The following is a 22,310-nucleotide window of genomic DNA, read 5'->3' as shown; positions in this document are numbered from 1 at the left end:
TATATAAGTAGCCTATTTGCGTTAGATGATATGATCATAGGCCTTTAATACTGATATAAGTGATCACCTCAATTTAGGCCAGCTTATTTTGTATTTAAATAAAGTGTTCACAGGCACATTTGCTTTGTATATTGTGTCCAATTTGGTACATATAAATTTATTAAACAGAATTCCTGGCTAATTTTCAATGTTCATGGCCCACTGGATTTGTTAAATTGTAAGGAACACTACACGAGTTAAACGACTTTTAGTTTAAACTGAATAAACGAAAGTTTGTCTTATTCATTCGTGCAGCACAGGTTCTTTTGCCACTAGTTTAGGTGAGGGGCGTGTTTCAGACGGTAGGTGACGTCAATGTATTTAAACTGCTGAGTATGACGGTTTGGGCACTCAGTTGGACTGCATGTTGAAGTCAGTGTAAAATGGCGAAAAGAGGTGAGAAGTAAATTGTTTTAGTGCAGAACAATTTTGTGATTGTATGTGTAGCGAATGTATCTTAAGTTATTAATATTTATTTTTTATTTATTTTGCAGGCACTGAAAGCAACATGGTTGTTTCCAGGTTTGGGAAGAAAGACTTCGTTGTACCTAAAGGTATATTTGTTGACTAAAGAAATGTACTTAAAGTATTTGAGTAAGGTTTAATAGCCTATATATTTTGTGTGTGGATGTGTGTTTTATTTAATAAAATGTTTTATTTTATTTTTTGACGCATTGTTTATGTGGTTGTGACAATGGTTTTAATTCTTGCAGGTCTGAATGTTTGCTTCTTGACGGATTCCATGTGCCGTGGTTTGGACCAATACTGTGAGGGAGCACATTGTTGGGTTCATCCCGGAACTACTTTGGTGCGTTCAGCACAACAGCACGTCTATCATCTGAGAAGAGTAAACGGTGATGCCTTGTTGATCATCCACATTGGGACAAACGATGTGGCTAGTGGTGTTTCAGCGGAAACAGTCGTTAACCGAATGGCCTTGCTGGTGGAACGCCTTCGTCATTCTTTTAAGTACAAACTGCATTTCGCCATTTGTTCTGTTTTGCCTCGTTATGTTGATGATAAGCAAACTAAACATATTGTGAAGCGTTGCAATATGTTGTTGGAAAGATGGTGTAGTGAGATGGACAATGTTGTTTTTTTGCGAACGTGGAGAGCATTTGTGTCTGGAGGATGTATATGTTCTGAAATGTTCCGGCCAGATGGACTTCACTTGAATGTGAAAGGGAAAGAGCGTCTTTTTCAGTATTTTAAACATTTTTTGTGGAACTTTTGTAATTATATTCTTCGCTTTCCAAACTTGCAGAAATAAATGTCTATGGAAATGTAAGCTTTTTAAAAGTGTTGATGGAACTTATTTATTATACGATATTTTTGGGGTTAAAAGAAATATTCTGTAAATAGCAGTGCAATTATGTTTATACATGCAAATAAGGGTGTGTAATATTGAGACTTATCTCGATATTTTCTTGGATTTTATTGATAAAGATAAATAGACGGTATTTTGCTGAGTCTGTTATTGTGCTGGTACCTTAAGGTCTGCCGGACAGGTGACTTTATAGTTTTTGATATTCTTTATATTCTGTGTGGTTGGTTCATACTGAGACAAATTAATCTTTTCCAATAAGTTTAAACTAATTCACATTTAATTAGTGAATTAGAATGTGACATTTGCGTTGTTACCAAGCAAATCAGCACAGAAATTATTTAAAAGATGATTAGTGCAGGTCATGAACGCATTTAACTTGCAGTTATAAATGCATAAATATGCCTAATGGTTTGATATATTAAACATAAAATGTTGAATACTGATATTTGAAATTCTTTAAATAATAAAAGATACTCTGAGTGTGAAATTAAAGCCGCAAGTAGGTGCTAGCAAGTCTCTGGGTGCGTTCGACTTGAAGCACGGCTGCAGACGGCGATCAAGGAGAGCAGCCGCTTGCAGTCGGGGGCGGAGAGGAAAACAGACACGTCCTGCTCCCGTTAGTGACACTCACGTGGTGTTTGCGTACTTTATCACAGATGAAGTAAATAAAATTCAGTATTTGTCAAATACACAGACGTTTCAGAAACGTTTTCATGAGCAATAGAAACACTTTTTATATACTGCTTAATACAGCGCCATATTTTCAAGAATAAAGTTGAACATAATCATATAGCTACTATTTAAATATTAATACAGTGGGGTATATATGATTTTATCAGTGTTCTATGATAAACGTGATTCAATACAACAGTGCGAGTACATTAAAAAAGCGTTTACTACGGTGGCCGAGAGAGCTCAACGCGCTGCAATTTAAGAAAACACATGCAAATTGAAAAAATACCAGCAAATGAAGAAAACATCTTCATCAGTTTGACAACACAAGTGTTACAAATCCTCACAACACATGAAATTGAACAAACGCGCTGCAAATCCTCACAACACGATTGTTAATTTGCATGTGTTGTGAGGATTTGCAACACTTGTGTTGTCAAACTGATGAAGATGTTTTCTTCATTTGCTGGTGTTTTTTCAATTTGCATGTGTTTTCTTAAGTTGCAGCGCGTTGAGCTCTCTCGGCCACCGTAGTTTACCGTTCTAAAAACACAGATTTGTTTCCATTATTGGGACTGAAAAAGTTAGAATAAACCCGAAAGACATGTGATCGTTATCATGTGGTGAATCTGGCCAATCGTGACACACGTGCGTCGTCATCAGCGCTCCTGCAGTCGCTCTGGAGAAACTGTGGCGGCTCATAAACAAGTTCTTATGGCATGGACTCTGGTCTACAAACATAATTTCTCACCAAGGAGGTACTATATTTGGAACAACAAAGATATCTTATACAAAAATACATCTTTATATTTTGATTACTGGTTTGAAAACAATATTTTAGCAGTTAGCCAGCTCCTAAACAATGATGGAGTTCTATTAACATATAAAGAATTTTTGAATAAATTTAAAATACCAGTTAAACCTAAGAAAATTGAAGTTGTAATGGATACAATCCCTCAAAAATTTTTGTTTCTTCTTAGAAATGCATCACATGAGAAAGATTTGAATTTTGAAGAGATCAAGATTAAAATATTTATTGGTAATACAAATATTATACAAAATAGAGTCTCAAATAACTAGGAATATACTTAATAACATTGTTTATCCTCCAGCTCGCATTTTCTGGTCTTCTGTATTTGGAGATGTGAATTGGCGTAAAGCTTGTCGAATAGTAAACAATTTTTATATTAATAATAAAGTAAAAGAGGTTTATTTTAAAATAATGCATAGAATATATCCAGTTAAACATGTGTGCTTTAAATTAGAAATTGATTACTCTTGTGATTTCTGTAAAGGTGAAAATGGAACTATTTTTCATTTATTTTTTCATTGTATACATATAAAAATATTTTGGATAGATGTGGAGTTTTTTTATTAAGAAAATATTGGATATTTCTTTGCAGTTGAGTGGATTTGATGTAATAATATACTTCAGTGATCATTGAGTTGACAAGATGAAGCATATTTCATACAGTTGTTTAATGGGGAAGTTTCATATTCATAAAATGAAGTGGTCAGGCTACAAACCAAACTTTTCTCATTTTCTAAATAATTTCAAGCTGCATTGTAAGATTCTATGTAATTGCACAAGTAAAAAAGCTATTCGAACTTATAATATTGTAAACAGGTATGCTATTGTATAAAAATATGCCCCCCCAAAAATATATATTTTTTTATGTTGTTATTGTTCTCTGGCATTGTTTTCATATTAATGTTGTTCATCTTTTTTCCTTCTCATTTTAATCTTTCTCATTGTATTGTTTTGATGTATGGCATAATAAAAATAAAATAAAATAAAAGAGAGAGAGAGAAACTTCGGCGGCTGAGTCAGCCGGCTGCTCTCGAAACACTAGGCACGTTGGACTTGCTGCACAGAATGATCACTGTATGACATCAAAGTACAGCGAGAGCGTTAAGAGAGCACACGATCCAATGCATATGAATCGCTCTCACGGTACTTTGATGCCACACATGACAGTCACGTGGCGTCGGCGCCTCTCAAGTCATAGAGAAAACTAAAATAATCAATATCATATTTGTAATAATATCTGGAGACAAACGGCACTCTTCGTGTGAATTTGTTTATTAACTATATGAAACCATATATATATATTACTGTTATGTATTGAATTTGTGATCATTTTTATAGACTGAATCATGCCATGAAAGAACACATTATGTGCACGCGCATTAGTTTAATGTTAGAATTAACGTAATGTATGTGTGCGCTATCTAGGGGTGTTGTGAATGATTTTTCTTTGCAAAATACTCGAAGATGTCAAATTATCCATTTAAAGATATAATTGCAGACGATATCGCACATCCCTACATATAAGCTGACTAGGTAGATACGTGAAATAGTGTGTTTGCGTTTATACAGTCGTGGCCAAAAATATCGGTACCCTTGGTAAATATGATCAAAGAAGGCTGTGAAAATTCATCTGTATACATGTAATATATGCTGTCACTGTGAATTAAGACATGTTTGAGAAAGGAATATTTTACTCAATGAGCACCGCTTTTGATGCATTCATTATTAATGTGCAATGAAAATTAGTGAACATAAGTTGAATAAATATTTTCTTGTTAAGAGCTAGTTATTAACGTACATGAAATGACTTTGAATTAAAAGTAGTGGCCAGAAGCAAATATTTATTTATTTAGTCCGTTTTAAACAACGAAAATTAAACAAAATAAACTTTCTAATTTTAAACATAATAGATACAGTCATTTTGTAGCAGTGTGGAAATGTTTTTATTTCCGTGTTTGTGACTGTTAAAATAAAAGTAATAATAAAATATAAAAATATGTGCATTAAAAATAGGTTTACTAATAGGCTATTATCAAAAGAGTTTGTTTGATTTAACTGGCACAATATGAAGTGAAATGTGCAGCAATTAACTGAGTTGAAATACAAGGCATGCCACAGTTGTATAGCAGCATGTAAGTAATTTAAATGGTCAGTGTTTTGAAGGGGAAAAAGGGATATTTGAAAAACCATTGTTAAATCAATCATGAAGAGTAAATTGATTTGTGAATGTGTGAAACGATCTTATTAAAGGTTTTACAAAACTAAGCATGGGTCTTATTCATTAAGGGGAATTATATTTCTTTATTGTATGCTTGAGGTGTAAATTTTAGCAATTAATGCTAGAGAAGCGCAGTTGAGCGGTTAATGTAAATGTAATTGCTGCCATTGGCATTAGTAAGTGGTGGCATTCGTCGTTAAGCAAATGTATTTTTATGTATATAGACAAAGGAATGAGTTTAATTTATTTATTTATTTATTTTAAGAAGCTTTGGATTTATTGTTTCAGTTAGTAAGGTTTAAATATGCTTACAATAATTGTCCCTTCAACAAAAATGTTAGAATGAAGTTTATAATTACACATTTTAAGTGGGATCTAATAGATGTAGCATTATATATGTATATATATATATATATATATATATATTGTTTGTGTGATATTGGGAAAAACATTGTAGGAAAAAAGTGTTGTTTCAATGTAAGGTCATATGAAAATGTCATATGAAAATGTGCTGTATGAATTTATGGTAATTATAGTTCCAATTAACCATTATTGTTTGTTTTTTTTATTTAGAACAATATATAATACTGTGTTTGTGTAAAAATATTATATAATTTTTTATTCAAAATGTTTTACAGTGTATAGTAATATATTTAACTATGTCTAAGAATTTGTCAAATATATTGGCATTATTAATAGGATATAAAAAGTTAACGTTCAGCATAAACATTTAATCATTGTTTTGTTTAAGTATTATTCAAGGAAAAGGACAAATTCTGTATTTTAACTATCTAGATAAATGTAGCGTAATAACAGGCATGCAGTAGAAACGGTAGTGTGTATTGTATGTTTTACTCTACAGTGTAGCGCTGTACAACAATTTAATTTCATGAACATTTTAAATAAATAGTTATCTGCATTGTCATGAAAAAATAATTCTGTTGTAGAGTCATGTTATTTTGAAATTTGAAATTGTAAGAAGAGCATAAAGTGCAAAAAATGGAAAGAAAAGCTATGCATGTTAACATGTAGCATATCAATGTAGTAGGTGTACTTAGACAACATTTTGATTTGTTTGTTTGTTTACTTATTTATTTGAACAGAAAAGAAACAAAGGGGAAAAACATAAAAAACACAAGGGCTCTGATGAATGGAAATTTTATTCCAATAGAAGACAAGTACCATATGGTAATAAAAAAAAATAAAAAATGTTAGGCTAGTTTTATAATAAGAGCAATGAATCACAGAAAAAGAAATACATAACAAATATTGTTAGGTAAAATTTCACTATTAAGTAACAGTTGTCGATGACAAAAAAAATGAAATAAATAATAGTAGAAGGAGGAGGAGAGATATTTTGAGAAATGAGGGCGTGTGCGGGACTACTACTGATCTGGGGACTACCCACTTTTTGATGACGTCATGCTGCTCTTAAAAAGCAGGTTTCGAGTTTTGCGGCACAGTGTTTCGTAGGTTATCGTGGTAAAATAGAAAGAAGGTTTCTGAGACAGGAGTACTATTGTTTCTGCTACTGGATCTACTTGAGCCATTTCATCAGTTTTCAGTACGGTAAGTGGGAAACTGGTTGTTTTAAAAAGGCATATTTGAAACATTTTAAATCAAAAAGTTTTGGAAATCTGTTGTGTGAATAAAATTAGACAAAACAACTACTAGAACAATTACAATAATAATAAAAATAAAACTTTCTACAATTAAACTAGATATATAACAGTGGCGACAACAAAATTAATGTGAATTTGAAAGGTAAAGTGTGGATTGCAGTAGGATAATTAGACCTAATTTTGTGTTTTACAGTGTTGCGCTTTATTGAAAATTATACACAATGTATCTGAGTTTATGAATGTAATGGTTAGTTAGAGTCGTTCAAATGAAGCATTGTTTAAACGCTTGCATTTGTTCAATGACTGCGCTAGCTCAAAAAAAAAAAATATTATGATAAATTATGATTTGCTTTACTTGTAATAGTAATCTATAGGTCCTTTTGTAGCAGAGTGTGGAAATGTTGTATCCGCGTTTGTAACTGTGAAAAAAAGACACGATATAATAAAATATAAATATGTAAGCATTAAAAATATATTAACCAGTAGACTATTTTCAATAAGAGAAAAATCTACAAGAAATCATTCGATTTTTACTGCATATGAGAGTGAAACGTGCTGTTGTTAGTTAAGTTAAATCACAAGGCACACCACGGTTTTACAGCATTATATGAGTAATTTAAAAGGTCAATGTTTCGAGATAAGAAAAAAAAAAATGAAAACCCATTGTGAGATAACTAATGAAGACATAAAAAGTAAATGGTTTTGATAATATTAACAAAACGATATTATTAAAAGTTTTGTAAAATAAAACATGGCTCTTTTTAAGGTGTCTTAATTAGTTGTTAAATTGTTGCCAAAAGTCAGGAAAAAATGTGATTTATTTATTTATTCATACATTTTTTCATTCATTCTCTTCCATCTTTTATTGATCCTCTAACTTTAGTACTCACTATTGTAATTCTATTCTTATGAAAAAAACTAGTTTTCTAATCTTTTTGTTTTCTTTTTTCTTTTCATTTATTATTTCATTCGACAAAAAAAAAAAAAAAAACTAGCTTGCTCTTTCTTTTTCTATTATATCTGTTTTCTTTTTATTTATTATATTATTTAAAAGCCCTTGCTATGTATACTGTGTTAAGCTGACTTACACTTGTTATAGCACTTGTATATCATTGCTCTTTTGTTGATTTTGATTGCTTCCATTGTCCTCATTTGTAAGTCTCTTTGGATAAAAGAGTCCGCTAAATGAGTAAATGTAAATGAATTTTGCATTTTGTATGTTTTTTTTTTTCTGCATTTAGATTTTTAGTGTTCAAACTATGTTAACACTGTTGTTAGTCCTTGTTTATTTTTGCAGATATATTTTTCGAGTGTAATTTTTCGGACACTAACCTTTTATAATTAGCTTCTACACCTTTTATTTCCTAAAAAAATAAATTGACGAAATTTGAGGTAATAGTAAAAAATGTATTTCATTTTGTAGACAGGTTGATTAATTATAACGGGAGCTTTTGAGAATGTTTAAAAGTGTGTAATGTCAAATATTTTTGCCATTGTTTGGTATGTAATTTTTTTTTATTTGCGTTTCGATATTAGTGTTAAGATTATGTTAAGGCTACTGTTAGTGCTTGTTTACAATGCATTTTCGAGTGCCATTTTTTGCTCTTTCTATTTATTTTTTTTATTGTATTTTATTTATTTATTTTTTGTAAAAAATATTAAGAATTTATAAGGTTTTTGCAATATGACCAGAAATAGGTTTCCATGATCGATGTGGTTGTCTTCAGTGTTAATTTTGACGGAGTTTTAGGATTTTAGTTCTAACACATTAATGTAATGGCATTTGCATGTGTCCTTATTATTTCGCTGCCCTTTAAAAGTGCAATTATTATTTTATACGCATTATGATGACAGAATTATAGAACTATATATATATACTAACTTGAAACATTCTATCTCAGCTTGAATTGGCCATAATTGCTAAGTAATCTAATTTCTGACTGTTTTTCAAATGGAAAGATAGTCAAAAATTAGTTAAAGTCAGAAGAATTGCTATACTTACTGATATTTACCTTTGTTTCAAACGTAGCCTATTTTAGTGTTGTTTTTGTGTGTAGAAATATATTGTAACTCTTTTTACAGTACATGTTTAGCTTGATATCACTTTTATGCCATGAATGATGACAATGTGTTTTTTTTTACTTGTAGATGCCTAAGCTAAAGAGATTCCGAATGCGCCGCACGCAATCGCTCAACAAAAGTAAGGCTGAAGTTTCTGATTCTGTTGCTTGTATGTGCGCGGATGTGTCCGGAATTGTTGCTGCCAATGAGGTTCGGATGCGGTCAGCAGAAGTGAAAAATGAGCTTATAGGAGCAGCTTCCAGTGTTGCTTCAATTGTAAAGCATAAAATACAAAATGTGTGTAGCTGGAAGAAGTCAGTTCTTAAAGACATTCTTAGCGAGGGATCAAAATTATTTAGTGATGGATCTTTATGTCAAAAAATGCTCAAAGGATATGGAGATTTACATTTTTCTCATTGGATTAGTGGTCAACACACTGTTTTCAACAAAATATGTGAAGTATCAGTAGAACAGAGACCCGAAGTAAAAAAGAGTGAGCTTTATGAGAGCGTACAGGAAATTTTCTTTAGTTACGAATCTTGCCTGTTAGCCATAAATGGAGAGTTCTGTGCGATCATGAAGCATAATGATTATTATGTCGTTGTAGACTGTAATGTTCGTAACGCATCTGGTCTGGGATCAGATATAGGCACATCAGTTGTGATTTTTAACACTAATTGGCAAGATCTGATTTTGCACATAGATGCTCTCATGGTGAGTTTGAGTGCAGATACCCTGAATATATGTGGTGTCAAGGTACAGGTTATCGAATCAGAAATGTCGGCATGTAACAGCAGTGTTAAGGTAGAAACTAGTGAATGCCCTGCAAACAACATTGACGAAAGTCCAGTGTTTCCATCAAATGAAAGGAAAAGTGTTCGTGGATCATTTCATCAAGGAGACTTTAAGTTCAAGTGGCCAGGAAGACAGTGTGTTGCTGTTAGTTTGGCTGCTATGGCAATGCACAATGTACAAAGTGTGTTCTCATGGGAAACCTGTGATTTAGACAACGTGGTAAATCTTGGTGATAGCTTGTATTCAGATTTGCATCAAAGTGGTTCAATTACTGATCCAACTGAAGATAAGTTGCTATGTATTCCAGATCTTCCTCAGGAATATGTGTTCAAAACAAATGCGTTCAAATTTGAATATGGCAGGTGTGTTTCTGGAAGTGTAGATGTTGTTGATGGAGAATTTATTAGGTTTGGTGCATGTGTGACATTAGCTGATGGTTTGAAAATTATACTTGACAAATATGACACATGTTTTTTTACCTTGAATGGTAATACTTGTGCCATTATTAAACAAAATACACAATTTGCTGTGGTTGATTCTCATGCACGTAGCAGTTCTGGAATGATTGATGGTAATGGCTTCAGTGTAGCTGTATATCACAAAACATTGGCCAGTGTTTTGAGACACATTCAGAGTTTAGCTGCATGTATGCGTGGACATCAAAAGTTTTTTGAAATAACTGGTGTTTGTGTACACCAAATTAAAATCAGCAAAACATGTCACAGTCAAGCAGAAATCTCAACTGCTAAGACTGAAACAAGGTATTGTGTTGGTAAAAAGAGAAAAATTCAAACTTTGCCTTTAAGTTCAGAAGAAATGACAGAATGTAAGGATGTTAAGAAACTGAAATACAAATTTAAAGAAAACAGAGAGATAATTGAACCAATTTCTAAATGCAGTTCAAATGCAGATGTTATTTGCTTAGGAGATAGAGCTAACATAATGTTTAATTTCAGTCCCTTGTGTTTTGAAACTAAACAAAAATTATGTAGTAAAGTACATATAGAGTTTCAGGGTGAAAATCTACTTTTTCCATCAGACAATGGACCAATGGGCTCTGCTTGTGAAACAGAAAGCATTCTTGAAGACGGAAATTGTTTCTTTCGGGCAGTGGCACAGGTGATGTGTGGTACACAAAAAGCTCACAGAACTCTTAGACTTGCAGTTGTGAAACATATGCAGTTGCACAGCTCTGAATACAAGAATCTTTTAAGATCTCAATACACATCGATGGAAGATTATTTATCTTCTTCAAAAATGAAGTACGTGGGAACATGGGCCACTGAGGTTGAAATTCAATCCACAGCAAACTATTTAGGGGTTGACATTTTTACATTTCACCTTGGAAAATGGTTGAAGTATAGTTGTATGCATGAAAAGATGTGCAACCAAGGCATATACTTGCAACACTCCAATGAAAATCATTATGAAGTTGTTGTTTGTGTAAGACAATTTGAATCTCATAACTGTTATGAGTTGTGTCACAATAAAAAGGATAATGATGGTAAACGTACACGCACAAGACAAAGTGTCAAAGCACAGAGTGAAGTTTATGAAACACAGAAGACTTGTATGTGTGCAGATGTGTCTGGCATTATTGCGGCTAACGAGGTTAGAATGCGATCGGCAGACGTGAAAAATGAGTTTATAGGGATATCTTCCAGTGTTGCTTCAATTGTAAAGCATAAAATGCAAAATGTGTGTAGCTGGAAGAAGTCAGTTCTTAAAGACATTCATAGCGAGGGATCAAAATTATTTAGTGATGGATCTTTATGTCAAAAAATGCTCAAAGGTTATGGAGATTTACATTTTTCTCATTGGATTAGTGGTCAACACACTGTTTTCAACAAAATATGTGAAGTATCAGTAGAACAGAGACCGGATGTAAAAAAGAGTGAGCTGTATGAGAGCGTACAGGAAATTTTCTTTAGTTACGAATCTTGCCTGTTAGCCATAAATGGAGAGTTCTGCGCGATCATGAAGCATAATGATTATTATGTCATTGTAGACTGTAATGTTCGTAACGCATCTGGTCTGGGATCAGATATAGGCACATCAGTTGTGATTTTAACACTAATTGGCAAGATCTGATTTTGCACATAGATGCTCTCATGGTGAGTTTGAGTGCAGATACCCTGAATATATGTGGTGTCAAGGTACAGGTTATCGAATCAGAAATGTCGGCATGTAACAGCAGTGTTAAGGTAGAAACTAGTGAATGCCCTGCAAACAACATTGATGAAAGTCCAGTGTTTTCATCAAATAAAAGGAAGAGTGTTCGTGGATCATTTCATCAAGGAGACTTTAAGTTCAAGTGGGCAGGAAGACAGTGTGTTGCTGTTAGTTTGGCTGCTATGGCAATGCACAATGTACAAAGTGTGTTCTCATGGGAAACCTGTGATTTAGACAACGTGGTAAATCTTGGTGATAGCTTGTATTCAGATTTGCATCAAAGTGGTTCAATTACTGATCCAACTGAAGATAAGTTGCTATGTATTCCAGATCTTCCTCAGGAATATGTGTTCAAAACAAATGCGTTCAAATTTGAATATGGCAGGTGTGTTTCTGGAAGTGTAGATGTTGTTGATGGAGAATTTCTTAGGTCTGGTGCATGTGTGACATTAGCTGATGGTTTGAAAATTATACTTGACAAATATGACACATGTTTTTTTACCTTGAATGGTAATACTTGTGCCATTATTAAACAAAATACACAATTTGCTGTGGTTGATTCTCATGCACGTAGCAGTTCTGGAATGATTGATGGTAATGGCTTCAGTGTAGCTGTATATCACAAAACATTGGCCAGTGTTTTGAGACACATTCAGAGTTTAGCTGCATGTATGCGTGGACATCAAAAGTTTTTTGAAATAACTGGTGTTTGTGTACACCAAATTAAAATCAGCAAAACATGTCACAGTCAAGCAGAAATCTCAACTGCTAAGACTGAAACAAGGTATTGTGTTGGTAAAAAGAGAAAAATTCAAACTTTGCCTTTAAGTTCAGAAGAAATGACAGAATGTAAAGATGTTAAGAAACGGAAATACAATTTTAAAGAAAACAGAGAGATAATTGAACCAATTTCTAAATGCAGTTCAAATGCAGATGTTATTTGCTTAGGAGATAGAGCTAACATAATGTTTAATTTCAGTCCCTTGTGTTTTGAAACTAAACAAAAATTATGTAGTAAAGTACATATAGAGTTTCAGGGTGAAAATCTATCTTTGCCATCAGACAATGGACCAATGGGCTCTCCTTGTGAAACAGAAAGCATTCTTGAAGACGGAAATTGTTTCTTTCGGGCAGTGGCACAGGTGATGTGTGGTACACAAAAAGCTCACAGAACTCTTAGACTTGCAGTTGTGAAACATATGCAGTTGCACAGCTCTGAATACAAGAATCTCTTAAGATCTCAATACACATCGATGGAAGATTATTTATCTTCTTCAAAAATGAAGTACGTGGGAACATGGGCCACTGAGGTTGAAATTCAATCCACAGCAAACTATTTAGGGGTTGACATTTTTACATTTCACCTTGGAAAATGGTTGAAGTATAGGTGTATGCATGAAAAGATGTGCAACCAAGGCATATACTTGCAACACTCCAATGAAAATCATTATGAAGTTGTTGTTTGTGTAAGACAATTTGAGTCTCACGACTGTTATAAGTTGTGTCAGAACGAAAAGGATAATGATGGTAAATGTACACACACAAGACAAAACCTAAAGGCACAGAGTGAAGTTTATGGAGCACAGGAGACAATAGATAATGTTGGTGAAAATTCAAATAAAGATGCATTGGTTAATAATAGCAGCTACTTTAAAAAATATTATTCACTAAAAAGATTCAAAAGTAAAATGAAGGAAAACAAGCAATGTAAGTATCATAAGAACATGGAGTTTCAGCAACATGCAAAAGCTGTGAGTAGGACTAGGTATTATAGTGATGTGTTATATAATAAATCAGTAAAACAAGCAAGTAAACTGAAATATCGTAATGAACAACACAAACATAAACTAAACGAGTACAGCAGAATGAAGTATCGTTACAATCTGCAACATAAGCATAAACTAAAAGAATACAGCAAATTCGCGAAATCTGCAAACATAAAAAAAACATAAGCAAGAATACAGCAAATTAAAGTATCGCGAAGATCTGCAACATAAGCATAAACTAAAAGAATACAGCAAATTAAAGTATCATCCGAAGATCTGCAAACATAAGCACCTAAAAGAATACAGCAAATTAAAGTATCATGAAGATCTGCAACATAAGCATAAACTAAAAGAATACAGCAAATTAAAGTATCATGAAGATCTGCAACATAAGCATAAACTAAAAGAATACAGCAAATTAAAGTATCATGAAGATCTGCAACATAAGAATAAACTGAATACATACAGCAAATTAAAGTATCAAGATCTAAGCATAAGCATAAACTAAAAGAATACAGCAAATTAAAGTGAAGATCTGCAACATAAGCATAAACTAAAAGTCCGACAGCAAAATTAAAGTATCATGAAGATCTGCAACATAAGCATAAACTAAAAGAATACAGCAAATTAAAGTATCGCGAAGATCTGCAACATAAGCATAAACTAAAAGAATACAGCAAATTAAAGTATCGCGAAGATCTGCAACATAAGCATAAACTAAAAGAATACAGCAAATCAAACATAAAAGAGTACAACAAAATAAAGTATCATGAAGATCTGCAACATAAGAATAAACTGAAAAAGTACAACAAATTAAAATATGGTTGCAATGTGCAACATAAACAGAAACTGAAAGAGTACAGCAGGTTGAGATATTGTACTAATGAAACATATAAGTTTAAAATAAAGGAAAGAAGTAAGATAAAGTATGCAAAAAATCCATTACATAAAGAAAATATGAAAAAATATAACAAAACGAAGAAAGAGCACCTAAAACAAAAACAACAGTTGTTCGATGTTGTTAAAAACAACTTTGCACAAAAGGTTAATTCAGACCTAGACTTTGTTTGTTGTGTTTGTCACAGATTGTTATTTAGGCAACAAGTGTTATGTTGTCAAAGAGATCATTACAATCAAAATTCAAGCACAGCGTTATTAGCTCAGAAATGTATTACTGATGTGTTTTTACACAAGTGCAACAATGAATGTGTTCTGCCTTGTAAATTGATGAAATCAAATAAAGGTCAGCTTTGGATTTGCTTTACTTGTCACTCTAAATTGAAAAGGGGTGAAATGCCAGCAGAAAGTGCCATTAACAATCTAGAACTACAACCTATACCAGAAGAGTTGTGTTCTCTTAATAGTTTAGAACAACATTTAATAGCATTGCATATTCCATTTATGAAGATGTTGGCATTACCAAAAGGTGGTCAAAATGGAGTACATGGTCCTGTGACATGCTGTCCAGCTAATCTTAAACACACAACAAATGTTTTGCCCAGAACAAATACTGACAATTCATTAGTGTGCATCAAGTTAAAACGCAAATTAACATATAAAGGTCATTATAAATATCAGTATGTTGATGCAAATAATATTAAACTGGCATTGTGTTACTTAAAAAAACATAACAAGTATTATTCAGATGTAATGTTTAATGAAGATTGGTTAAATGAGTTTCATAGGCAAGATATTGCAGAAAATGATGATAATAGCATAGAGGAGACTAATGTGGAAAATGCAAATGATGATGAGGAGTTACATGACAGACAACAGCACTGTGTTTTTATGGACACTTGCTTACAACCAGTTGATATTGGGCAAGAAGTACTTGATCAATATGTTGACAATATCTTGAGCGTGGCACCTGCTGAAGGAAACAATCCTGTGAAACTGCTTACAGATGAAACTAATGAGGCAAAATGTTTTCCTGTTTTATTTCCTAACGGTTGTCCAACATATCATGACAAAAGGGCAAAGAGATTAACACTATCAAGATATTTTAACAATAGAATATTACATGCAGATGGAAGATTTGCACAAAATACTGAATACATTTTTTTTGCACAATATTTATCAGAGGTACAACAGGTTTTATCTAATGTCTCCATAGCTCTAAGAAAAGGGCAAGGATGTCATAAGTCCATATCAAATGACATGTTTAAAGACACAGACTCTTTGAAAAAAATACTTAATTTTGATGAAGGCTATAGGTTTTTAAAGCCAATAAGAGGCACCCCTGCATTTTGGCAAGGTGTGCAAAAAGATTTGTTTGCAATGGTTCGACAGCTGGGCATTCCCACATGGTTTTGTTCATTTTCATCTGCTGACATGAGATGGACCAATTTGATGTCAAGCATTTTAAAACAAGAAGGAAGAGTAGAAACATCAGATCAGTTAGAATGGTCTGAAAGATGTGCGATTTTGCGTAATAATCCTGTCACTGCAGCACGTATGTTTGATTTTAGGTGGCATTGTTTTCTCAAAGAGGTCCTTATGTCACCTCTTCACCCTATAGGGGAAATTGTTGATTATTTCTATAGGGTTGAATTTCAACAGCGAGGTTCACCTCATGTTCATTGTTTGTTTTGGATAAAAAATGCTCCACAAATAGATAAACAATCTGATGAAGAAGTAGTTGAATTTATAGACAGATATGTTTCTTGTGAGGTGCCCACTGAAAATGAGGAGCTACACAGCATTGTTACATCTGTGCAACTTCATAGTAAACACCATTCTAAAACTTGTAAAAAGAAAAACACAGTTTGTCGTTTTAATTTTCCTAAACCTCCATCGTTGCGAACATTTATATGTCGTAGAAAAGTTGAAGATGTGCCTGAGAAAGATGTGTCCAACAAAGATGTTTCTTGTGATAGTTGTCAAAATAACAAGAGAGAAAAACTAAATGAATGTACAAATCCTGATATTAACGACAAATTAAATGTAAAATATGCTCATGATATAATGGCTACAGTGAAGAAAGCTGTTTTAGATCAGAACATAAAATCTATGGAAGAATTGTTTGGCAGTGTAGGTATAAATCAGGATTTATTTGAAATGGCATATAAGTGCATAAATAATAACACACACATTGTTTTAAAACGACAGTTAAATGAAGTTTGGGTTAATCAGTATAACAAGTTTGCCCTTCAGTGCTGGAATGCTAATATGGATATTCAATATGTAACTGATGCTTATGCCTGCATTGTTTATATAATTTCTTATATTTCAAAATCAGAAAGAGAAATGGGTTTGTTGTTAGCCAATACACAGCGGGAAGCATCAACTCAAGGAAATACTGATGCAAGGCAAGCTTTGAGGAAATTAGGTAGCGTGTATTTGCATAATCGTGAAGTTAGTGCACAAGAAGCAGTGTACAGATTAACAAATATGCATTTAAAGGAGTGCTCAAGACATGTTCAGTTTATTCCCACAGGTGACGATACTGTTCGTATGAGTTTACCATTAAGTGTTATTCAAAACAAATTGGAGTCTGAACATTTGAAAAGCGAAGATATATGGATGACAAGTTTTGTGGATCGTTACAAGAATAGACCAAATCAGACCGCTTTTGATAATATGTGTTTAGCTACATTTGCATCTGAGTATCGCATTGCATATCATGGTACATCTTCTGCTAATAAAATAAAGTTAAAAAACAATTTAGGTTTCATTGTAAAAAGAACACGTACTCAACCTGCTATTGCGCGTTTTGCTAGATTCTCAGTGACAAAGAGTCCTGAAAAATTTTATCAAAGTTTATTACAGTTGTTTCTTCCCTATCGTGTAGATAGTCAGTTAAAACCAGTGGGCTTTAATAATTTTGAACAGTTTTACAGGGAAGGTGAAGTTTTTTTAAGCAATGGATCTGTACATTTAGTGCACACTGTAGTAAATGCAAATAGAGCACTTTTTGAAAAAGATGCAGATATGCTGGATACTGCACAAACAGCTGTAGATAATGATGGAATATTAGAAAATGCATGGTGTTTGCTCTGCCCTGAACAACAATTAGAGCACTTAGAAAGTGCGCAATTAAGACGTGAATCTCTCCAACACATAAACGAAACTGAAAGTTGTATTCCAGATTTAGCTTTTAATAGTGAACCGCTTCCTCAGTTAGAGAAAAAAAAATACTCTGAGTCATGTAGATGGTTTGAGTTTAATTCGTTCTTTAAACAAAACCCAGATGGCAATTTTCAATAAGATTAGACAGTGGTGTCTAGATAAAATTAGAGGAGAAAACCCAAAACCATTTCATATTTTTATTACTGGTGGAGCAGGCACTGGAAAAAGCCATTTAATTAAAGCCATAAAATATGAAGCAACAAGATTGTTGTCACAAATTGCTTTGAACCCAGATGACATTTGTGTACTTTTAACTGCTCCAACAGGAATTTCAGCCTTCCAACTCCAGGCATCTACAATCCATCAAACTTTTTGTATCGGCACAAATATGAAGTTGCCATACGCACCTTTGGGTGAAGAGAAGTTAAATTCTTTGCGTGCAAAATTCCATGGCCTTCAGATTTTAATTATAGATGAAATCTCAATGGTAGATCATAAACTTTTAGCATATATTCATGGAAGATTAAGACAAATTAAACAAACCGGAGATCTTGGTATTTTTGGTAATGTTGCTGTAATCACTGTAGGTGACTTTTTCCAATTGGCTCCTGTGAAAGGTAAACCTCTCTTTGTAGATGTACCTGGACTCGACTTATGGATAAATAATTTTAGTATTGTTGAATTAACACAAATTGTTAGGCAGCAGGACACCACATTTGCAGAATTATTAAATCGATTAAGAAAACGAAATAGGAAAACTCAACTGAGAAAAGAAGATTTAGAAATATTATCAAACTGTGACAATGGGGAAGAAAATAATGATTCTTTACATATTTTTTCCACAAATGATGAAGTTCATGAGCACAACCTAGAGATGTTAATTAAAACCTGTGAAGAGATTGAAACTATAGAGTCTGAAGATTATGCACGTAGTAAAAAGACTGGAAAATCAGAATTACTTGATGGTCATCATGTAAAAGTTTACAATACATGCTTGTCTGCAACATTGCTTTTAGGCATAAATGCACGTGTCATGCTCATTAAAAATATAGATATTAATGATGGACTGGTTAATGGTGTTTGTGGTACTGTTACACACATTGCACGTTCTGATAAAAAGAAGTTACCTGAAGTCGTCTACATCTGTTTTGATGATAATAATGTAGGATTAAAAAGACGTAAACTGTGTATGTCTGAGCCAACAAGATTGTTACAATCTACACCAATTTATGCAGAGGAGGAAAATGTTTGTACTAAAGGTGGTCTTCGTCGACAGTTTCCTTTAAAATTGGCTTGGGCATGCACAGTTCATAAGGTACAAGGTTTAACTGTTGATAGTGCGGTTGTTAACTTAAAAAAAGTTTTTGCTGCTGGACAAGCTTATGTAGCTTTGAGTCGTGTAAGAAATTTGCCTGGTTTGACAATAAAAGATTTTAGTGAAAAAAGTATTTATTGTAATGAAAAAGTCTTTGAGGCACTTAATGAAATGCCCTGTTTTATGACACATGATGATTTAGTTTTGAGAAATCAAAAAAGTTATTTTTCTGTGTTTTTGCTAAATGTACAGAGTTTGCGGTGTCATAAACAAGATTTGATGATGTGTACTCAAGAGCTGCAACCCATGTGTATTGGCTTAACTGAAACATGGTTACCTGAATGCTATCAATCAGATATTGTGCACTTAAACAATTACAACTTTGTGGGTCTTTCTCGTTCTGTGTCATACACAAGCAATTGTCCTCCTTTTAATGATCTAAAAGCCCAACAACATGGTGGAGTTGGATTATATACAGCATGTGATATGGAAAACACTACTATAACATTCCCTAATCTTAACTTGGAGTGCTTGCTGACACATTTTACTAAAAGTGACATATTAATTGCTGTTGTTTATAGGCCACAAACATATCCTTTGTCAATTTTCAAAGATAATTTGAGTAAACTGATCAATTTAATGTCTTCAGTATGCAATAAAAATATACTTATAGGAGACTTTAATAATGACGCATTGAAATCAAAATCTCTGTGCTCTTTCATGTCAGATAATGGTTTTATTCAACTTGTTAAAAAGCCAACAACCGAAAAAGGCACCTTAATAGACCATGTATATGTAAAGAACTTCAAAGACTGTTCAATAAACACCAATGTTGTACCAGTGTACTTTAGCACACATGAGGGAGTTTTCTGTTCATTTCAAGGCTAACATATTTACATTTTTGCTGAAAGATTTTTATAACTGCTTGTCAGCCTGATTTGGTTATGTACAGATCTGATTATATGGTGAACGAGACAAGGACCACGATAATAGAGCTTATCTCTTTTTTCTGGATTCTTGTTAAGCCATTATCAGATTTACACAATTTCATTGTTCTGCTCAGTGTATTGTGAGTGTGCATAATTAATGACAGTGTTATGGCATTGAAAGTTTTTTTTTTCTAATATACTCCCTCTAAAGTCATTATATACAATTATTACTTATTTTATTTATATATTGAACCTGCTTTTTAAACCTATAACATTTACATATAATTTAATTCTTCACAAATAAATTGATGCTCTCTAAGCATTTAAAATTAACAACTTCAACACAAACATTGTATTTTATTTTAAACACATATTAACAACAACAAGAAAAAACAATGCATTTTCTTTTAAACACATCTTTAAAAAAATCAACTTGATTTGGTTATGTACAGATCTGATTATATGGTGAACGAGACAAGGACCACGATGATAGAGCTTATCTCTTTTTTCTGGATTCTTGTTAAGCCATTATCAGATTTACACAATTTCACTGTTCTGCTCAGTGTATTGTGAGTGTGCATAATTAATGACAGTGTTATGGCATTGAAAGTTTTTTTTTTTCTAATATACTCCCTCTAAAGTCATTATATACAATTATTACTTATTTTATTTATATATTGAACCTGCTTTTTAAACCTAAAACATTTACATATAATTTAATTCTTCACAAATAAATTAACTGCTCTCTAAGCATTTAAAATTAACAACTTCAACACAAACTATATATTTGCTTTTAAACACATATTAACAACAACAAGAAAAAACAACACATTTTCTTTTAAACACATCTTAAATAAATAAATAAATAAATAAACTTGATTTGGTTATGTACGGATTTGATTATATGGTGAACGAGACAAGGACCACGATGATAGTTAAGCCATTATCAGATTTACACAATTCACTGTTCTGCTCAGTGTATTTGTGAGTGTGCATAATTAATGACAGTATTATTAGTTTAGTTAGAAACAGACATATATGGTACATTTATCATTTATAATACTTCACAAATACCATAATATTCTTCATACAATATTTATTTTCCATATAGCCTAATAATAACAACAAACAAAAATGCACTGGTATTGGTACTCCTGATTAACCACCAGGATGGGGTTCAACTCCCTGCAGTGTAATTGTTTGTTATTGTTTGCTATAGACTAATTTCAAAGATGTAAAACAATAACAAAGGTGTTGAAACGTTACTGCGCATATCTGGTCCTGAAGCATTTTCATTAGCGCTATTTTTTAAATCTCAGACCTGTCAAAACAATCGTGTACTTTTTAAGTCTAGCGACAGGCTAAAAATAAATAAATAAACTGTGATTGGCATTACCTTAAATATGACTGAGGCGCAAACTTACAAAGAACAATTAAAGTAGTCATCCGGACAGCTCAAAGCGGCTCTGATTGATGCTACGTGCGTGTAGGCTACACGAAAGATGGCGGTAAATGCATATCGCAATCTGGATGCAATTAGCTCCTTAGCGGAAAGGTTGGGATCATTCGTTAATGGATGACATCAGTCTTATGTTTGGTTAAAATGCAGAAATAACAAAACACCGTCACCTTAACGAGCGACTTGGTTTGTCGCCAAGAATTCCGGGGAGGTTTTTAAAGGACACATTCACATGCATTATGGGCCAGTGTAGCCTATATCTACGCAAATATTCATTTTCATATTTAATTCTACAGCGCTCTTCAAAATACATATCACTGCAGCCTTAACAGAACATGTATGTATATTACAGCGCTAAATGAATGATATACTAATCGATACATGCCATTCTAACTGATTTAATTGTTTTGCTCATACACATACAGAAGTAATATTTAAATATTAATTTAAAATAATGATTTCCTATTTAAACCTATTTAATCCGACCGGTCACAATAGGGACCTTAAATAAGGTTTTCATTTATAAAGCTCTTAAAACCTTACTGATTGATGTTTTAGTTAACTTCCTCCAAATATGGAAAAAAAAAAATAGTCTCAATTAAATACATGACCCTTCAGAAATCATTATAATACACTGTTTTTAATTTTATTATTATTATTATTATTATTTTTATCAGTGCTGGAAACTGTTGTGCTGCTTAATATTTCTTAATAACCTGAGATAATGTTAGGATTTTATGAAAAGTAAAAGAACACCATTTATATAATAGAAATGATTTCAACACTACTGTTCAAAAGTTTGGGGTCATTTTTTTTTATATAATAATATTAGATGGTCACATCAAGGAGATCAGGCCCTTTTCTGTCGGAACATGCTGCACAACTCCTTGTTCAAGCTCTTGGTCTGTCCAGGCTGGACTATTGCAGTGCTCTCTTGGCAGGTCTTCCAGCCAGTTCTATCAAACCCTTTACAATTAATCCAGAACGCGGCAGCAAGATTAATTTTTAATGAGCCGAAAAGAATACACGTCACACCTCTATTTATCAATTTGCACT

At 32.8% G+C, this 22,310-nt stretch overlaps 4 protein-coding genes across 4 annotated transcripts; all 4 read left to right on the top strand.

Moving 5' to 3' along the window:
• Nucleotides 1-96: 96 nt before the first annotated feature.
• Nucleotides 97-1,327, top strand: LOC109074519. The gene is made up of 3 exons (XM_019090539.2): nucleotides 97-435; nucleotides 534-593; nucleotides 753-1,327. The coding sequence occupies exons 1-3, from the start codon at nucleotides 423-425 to the stop codon at nucleotides 1,307-1,309; spliced, it is 630 nt and encodes a 209-aa protein (XP_018946084.1). The 5' UTR covers nucleotides 97-422; the 3' UTR covers nucleotides 1,310-1,327.
• Nucleotides 1,328-10,595: 9,268 nt separating this feature from the next.
• LOC122144030 lies at nucleotides 10,596-11,636 on the top strand. Its single transcript, XM_042754659.1, has one exon. The coding sequence runs from the start codon at nucleotides 10,596-10,598 to the stop codon at nucleotides 11,634-11,636; it is 1,041 nt and encodes a 346-aa protein (XP_042610593.1).
• Nucleotides 11,637-11,722: 86 nt separating this feature from the next.
• On the top strand, nucleotides 11,723-13,669 carry LOC122144029. Its single transcript, XM_042754658.1, has one exon. The coding sequence runs from the start codon at nucleotides 11,723-11,725 to the stop codon at nucleotides 13,667-13,669; it is 1,947 nt and encodes a 648-aa protein (XP_042610592.1).
• A 572-nt stretch (nucleotides 13,670-14,241) lies between these two features.
• LOC122144028 lies at nucleotides 14,242-17,834 on the top strand. Its single transcript, XM_042754657.1, has one exon. The coding sequence runs from the start codon at nucleotides 14,441-14,443 to the stop codon at nucleotides 17,687-17,689; it is 3,249 nt and encodes a 1,082-aa protein (XP_042610591.1). The 5' UTR covers nucleotides 14,242-14,440; the 3' UTR covers nucleotides 17,690-17,834.
• Nucleotides 17,835-22,310: the final 4,476 nt, after the last annotated feature.

This window comes from Cyprinus carpio, unplaced genomic scaffold (assembly GCF_018340385.1).
Source record: "Cyprinus carpio isolate SPL01 unplaced genomic scaffold, ASM1834038v1 S000006576, whole genome shotgun sequence".
Classification (NCBI taxonomy): Eukaryota; Metazoa; Chordata; class Actinopteri; order Cypriniformes; family Cyprinidae; genus Cyprinus; species Cyprinus carpio.
This window is presented reverse-complemented; position numbering and strand designations above follow the sequence as displayed.

Excerpts from the sequence above, each read along its gene's own strand:
- LOC109074519 (XM_019090539.2), top strand. Across the intron at positions 594-752 it reads AGACTTCGTTGTACCTAAAG|GTCTGAATGTTTGCTTCTTG; the intron begins GTATATTTGTTG and ends TAATTCTTGCAG.
- LOC122144030 (XM_042754659.1), top strand. The coding sequence starts at position 10,596 with ATGGGCTCTGCTTGTGAAACAGAAAGCATTCTTGAAGACGGAAATTGT.
- LOC122144029 (XM_042754658.1), top strand. The coding sequence starts at position 11,723 with ATGTCGGCATGTAACAGCAGTGTTAAGGTAGAAACTAGTGAATGCCCT.
- LOC122144028 (XM_042754657.1), top strand. The coding sequence starts at position 14,441 with ATGAAAAAATATAACAAAACGAAGAAAGAGCACCTAAAACAAAAACAA.